The following is a 5,320-nucleotide window of genomic DNA, read 5'->3' on the forward strand; positions in this document are numbered from 1 at the left end:
AGAAGAGCCTGCGGAAAGAGTCCATGTCATTGTGGCTCCCCAGGTGGAAGAACTGCTATTGGTTTTCCTTGCCTAAGTATACTTTATAATTCATTTTAAAAAGCAAATAATCAACCGTAGAGTAAAATCTGTTCAAACCTCCAAAAAGCCAGGTGGTCATCAGAGACTTCTTGTGCTTTTAGTAGATGCACAGACATCTCACAGCAGACTTTCTTCAATAATCCTGCATTGTAAGGAGACAGAAGGCAGGGCATCCCAGATGCCTCCACTTAATGGCACCTAAGGAAAGCAAATGTCTGTTGCCTATAGAATAGTAGGGAAACTGTCTAAATAAGTGTGGCGGATGATTAAACCCAGTAGAAGAGCACCTGAGCCTCCACGTCAGAATTGAAAGGAAACATCCTTGGAGCGTTCTGACTTGTAGACTGCACGTGCACACCCGTTTGGTTTTTTAAATTGACACATAATAGTTGTATGTATTTATGGGTTACAGAGTAATATTTTGATACAGTATATAATGATCAAAACAGGGTGCGAACCAGCAGTTAGCGTAATGGCTATGTCGCTGGACTCCCACGTAGTTGACCGTGGTTCGTGTCCCCGACCCGGTGGCTTAAAACTCATGCCGGGCGCGTGTGCGTGCATGCCCAAGATCCCGAGAGGAGAATGGAGGAGAAGGGATTGCAGCGTGACCATCCCCCCTGGGGGGTGATTTCTCGCTTTCTGTCTCTATGTCTCTCTCTGTCTGTCTGTCTGGCGAGCGCACGCGCCCTATAGCGAAAATCTCTCCAAAAAAAATAAAAACAGGGTGATTAGCCTATCTGTCACCTCAAATATTTATCATTTCTTTGTATTGGCAACACCTCCACTCCTCTTCTAGCAGATTTGAAATACATAATACATTATTGTTAACTGCCATGACCACCCTACTGTGCTATAGAACCCTAGAACTTAATCTTCTATCTCACTGTGCTTTTGTACCTATTGACTAAGTGCTCTCTATCCTTCCCTCCCCTCAACTCTAGTCACCACTAGATTATTCTCTCTTTCCATGGGATCAACTTTGTCAGCCTCTAAATAGGAGTGAGAACATGTGGTATGTGACTTTCTATGCCTGGCTTATCTCACTTAACAGAATGTCCTCCAGTCTCATCTGTGTTGCCTCAAGTGAAAGGAATACATTCTTTTTTTGTGTGGCCAAATAATACTCCGCTGTGTATATTTACCACATTTTCTTTATCCACTCACCTGTCTTGGGAAACCTAGGTTGATTCTGTATTTGGCTATTGAGATAGTGTTAGTGCTGCACACAGGAGCACTCCTGTTCCTTCACTCAGGCGGATAAACCCACGCTATCAAGTGAGACCATATTGTGCTTGCTCTCCCTGAGAAAAGTGAGCAACAGTTCTGTTTGTTCTTCCCCTTTAGAGATCAAGCCAACGCAGAGACATGCCGCGGACCACCCAGAGTGCCTCAAGGCCCAAGTGCACCCGGGCCTCCTGCAAGAACATCCTGGCCTGCCGCAGTGAAGAACTCTGCATGGAGTGCCAGCACCTCAGCCAGCGGGTGGGTCCAGGGGCCCATCGGGGTGAGGCTGCTCCTGAAGAACCCCCTAAACAGCGCTGCCGGGCCCCTGCCTGCGACCACTTTGGCAACGCCAAGTGTAATGGCTACTGCAATGAGTGCTTTCAGTTTAAGCAGATGTATGGCTAAGCAGAAAGAGGCAGGCCAGCCTGGCAAGGGGGCCCTCAAGCCGCCAGCTAATGTGGTGCTATACTCGGAACCCTCAGTGCCTAGAGGAGCAGTTGCTGCAGCAGTAGGCTCCAGAGTGCCTTGAACAGGGGAAGAAAGATAAGCTCTTCGTCACGCCTGTGACAGTCGAGTTTGGTAACAGGGGAATGTTCCCTGGTGGTCTGAGAGCAAAGCTTGTGACTGGCGATGGATGAAGTCAGATTCAGCCAGGGCACTTCCCCTTTCCTTCCAGCCAGAAGGCTGGGAGCTTCTTTGGACTCGGAATGTATGCTAGGACTGGCCATAGCCCCTCACCCTATCTGCCAGGGCTGCTTCATGTCCTTGCGAGAAAAGGCTGAATACTGACACAGTCAGGCGGGCTGGCAAACCCAGAGCCACTCCACCTGCCCTCCACCTGCATTTCTCAGAGATGAAGCTGAATCACCCTGGCACAAGGGCCCTCCGCAAGAAACTGAAAGGAAGCTCAGGGAAAATGGACATACTCAGAGAGTGTCTATAGGGAACGGTGTTCCCCTACCTGCCCAGTCCCTGTCCTGGGGCTCCGGCAGAGAAGCAGAACCATCCATGGACTGTGATTCTGAGGCTGCTGAGACTGATCATGTTCGTATGGAAAAGAAAACAAGCTGCTCTTCACAATACGCACCTTTGAAAAATCAGAATATTTGGGTGGCAAGACGTGTGATTCTTTTGGTTATCACTGTCTTCACTTTTAAAGAGGTTAACTTGACCGGAGGTGTGTGTAAAAGTATGTACATATATAATATACCCTTATATTATGTATGAGGGATTTTTTTTTAATTTTGATATGCTGCCTTAGAGGTATAAATAGGAAGACTGGATAATAATAACCTATTTTCTGGTTACTATTTGGAAACCATTTATATACACAGCTCATATGAACTCAACTAGCTGCCTTTTTAAAGGGAGCTCCAGTTTGTGACTAAATTCACTTTATTTATTTTATTACAAACTTCAAGGTTATTTAAATGAAGATGTTTCTTTTCCTCTGGGAAAAACCTGCAGTGTCTTGTTGAGGTAACGTATTTGCTTTGAGTTATGGTATGGAACCAGGCAAGTTCCTGACCTGAGTGGAGAGTGAGCCTCTACGATACTTTGCCTCTCTAGGAAAGAAGGAATTGCATGGAGTCCATTCATTAAGAGCTCATGCTGCTGCTTAAGAACTCCAGTCTTGCAATATGACACTGTCCTCTGTCTTCTGCAGATGCCTTTGAGTATCTTAACTGCTTGGAGATAAGATAGAGAAGAAATAGGACAAGATGGGGAAGGTCCCAGGGGAATGGTGGCCTTTCATGATGGTTTTGTTTGCTGAGTTAATGCTGTGTCCTTGGTTGCCAGGCAGTGACCTTGCATCCAGTGACATGCCGGCACTGGGACAGCAAAACTCAGTAACCTTAGGTTGGGGGGAATTTCCTTCTGTCATTGGCCTATAGTTTTTTCTCTGGGCTTTGTATTTCTGTCATACTTGCTCTAGAAAAAAAGGAGTGAGAGGTAAAGGCTACTTATTTTTGGGTCTGGATGTGGACCTGAAAATATTTGTGATCTGTAATTCTATCTAGCCTTTACTTTTATTATCGGACATGTTTTCCGCTGACAGCTCTGTAAGTCTTTCTTCCTGATCTTTCTAATTTCTTTCTGAAGATGTCAAATGACCTTCAGTGTTTGCTTCTAGTTCTTTTAAAGTTGATATCATAATATTTTGTGTTTATCAATATTTTCATTCTTAATGTGAAAAACAAAATTATTTATACTTATTATAGAATATATTTGAAATTTGCACATTTAGTTCTTCTTAGAATCTTTGTTTTCCTAAATAAATATAACTTTTCTCAAGAGTCAATATAAAAAATAAATTATTTAAGAACAAATTTTGGTGTTTTTCTGTTGATGAGTGCTGAAAGAAATAAATAAGCTTAAATATTAAGACTATGCTTCTTGGGACCAGCGGTTAGCATAATGGCTATGTCATTGAACTCCCATGTAGTCGACTTCAAGGCCTGGACCCGGTGGCTTAAACTCACGCTGGGCGCGTGTGCGTGCATGCCCAAGATCCCGAGAGGAGAATGGAGGAGAAGTGGCCATCCACCCCCGCCCCGGGGGTGATTTCTCACTTTCTGTCTCTCTCTGTCTGTCTCTCTGGCGAGCGCATGTGCCCTATAGCAAAAACCTCTCCAAAATAAAACGACGGTGCTTCCCAGATAACTTTATTTTTACATACACCTGGGCAGTGCATAGCTTTCTCATCCATGGATAATAAGGTAACTTTTTAAAATTTTTAAAAATACTCTCATGAGGGGAGTGCCTTGTACTCAAGCCCAGGCCTTACATGTAACAATGAACAATGAGAACCCTGAGGCCAGATGGGAGCAAGAAAGTCCTGCTCAGAAGAGATGCTAGGACCTGTGAGTCTCCAAAGTTCCTACCCAGAGCTTACATTAAGTGGGGGAAGGAAAAATAAGGGATGAGGAGTGAGAGACAGAAAAGAGAGAGGCAGTGGGGAAGGGTGGCTGGTGTAAGAGCTCCTGCAACAGACACAGAAGAGATGACTGTGAGTTCACTGGAACTAGGAAATCATGCAATGTCACATACTTCCACCCACACCCATGCTTTTGCTCTTCCTTCCGTTCAGTACATATGTACCTAGAGGACTGATTCAGGGCTGTGAGCGCCCAGACTCTTTTTTTTTTTTTTTTTTTTTTTAAGGTTTTTGTTATAGGGCACATGCGCTTGATAGAGATAGTGAGAAAGTGAGAAATCACCCCCCCCGGGGGGGGAATGACCACACCTCAATCCCATCTCTACTCTCATGGGCTTTAGGACATGCACACATAAGCATCTGGCATGATTTTCAAGCTCCAGGTCTAGGATTCAAACCGTAGTTATCATGTGGGAGTCAAGCACCTTAACCACTGTGCCACCTGCTGGCCCTAGAGAGTCTATTTTTTTAAAACGGCTCAAGTGAATCTGATGATCAGCTAGATTTTAGGACCACTCTTAAAGAATCATTTGTAAGTTTTTTTTAATTCATGAAAAATTTTAACCTCCAGTAAAGTAGGAAATAGTATAATGATACACACATCTTCCAGTTTCAACAATTATCAATATTTTGAGGAATTCATTTCTTCTATCCTTCCTCCTTTGGGTGGGTGGATTATTTGAAAGGGAATCCCCAGTATTTCATAGCCACAAACACTTCAGTGAACATCTCTATAATTGATAAGAATTTTTAAATAGAACTACCATTATTATACCTAGCTAACTTATTTTTATATCTTTAATGTCTCTTATCTTCAATATCATCCAGATCCCAAGTATGTATTCTAATTTCTCAGATTATCCACTCTACAAAACAAAGTCTTTTTTTTGCTTGTTAATGTTCCTTAAGGTGCTTGTATTCTTTTTAAAAATAATTTTTATTTATTAATTTTGATTATTTATGCTTTTAATCATTTAGATTGTAAAGAGACCTTGCCCAGTGTGACACATACCTCAGTCCATAAAGTGCTTTTATTCTGTAACATTTCCTTTTCAATTTTTTAAGCTTTTTTTA

The 5,320-nt window shown here is 43.0% G+C and overlaps 1 protein-coding gene across 3 annotated transcripts in view; it reads left to right on the forward strand.

Annotated features, from left to right (window-relative positions):
• TNFAIP3 (TNF alpha induced protein 3) overlaps nt 1–3,638 on the forward strand; it is an 18,769-nt gene extending 15,131 nt beyond the window's left edge. For 2 of the 3 annotated variants that reach the window (XM_014586224.2, XM_006144358.3), the window contains one exon: nt 1,429–3,638. In XM_014586224.2, the coding sequence (XP_014441710.1) occupies nt 1,429–1,713 (285 nt within the window). In that variant the 3' untranslated portion in view covers nt 1,714–3,638. The remainder of the gene's footprint in view (nt 1–1,428) is intronic. The other variant, XM_027770244.1, reaches the window with a different exon arrangement.
• The last annotated feature ends 1,682 nt before the right edge of the window (nt 3,639–5,320 follow it).

The sequence above is a fragment of the Tupaia chinensis genome, unplaced genomic scaffold, assembly GCF_000334495.1.
Source record: "Tupaia chinensis unplaced genomic scaffold, TupChi_1.0 Scaffold000117_2, whole genome shotgun sequence".
Taxonomy (NCBI): domain Eukaryota; kingdom Metazoa; phylum Chordata; class Mammalia; order Scandentia; family Tupaiidae; genus Tupaia; species Tupaia belangeri.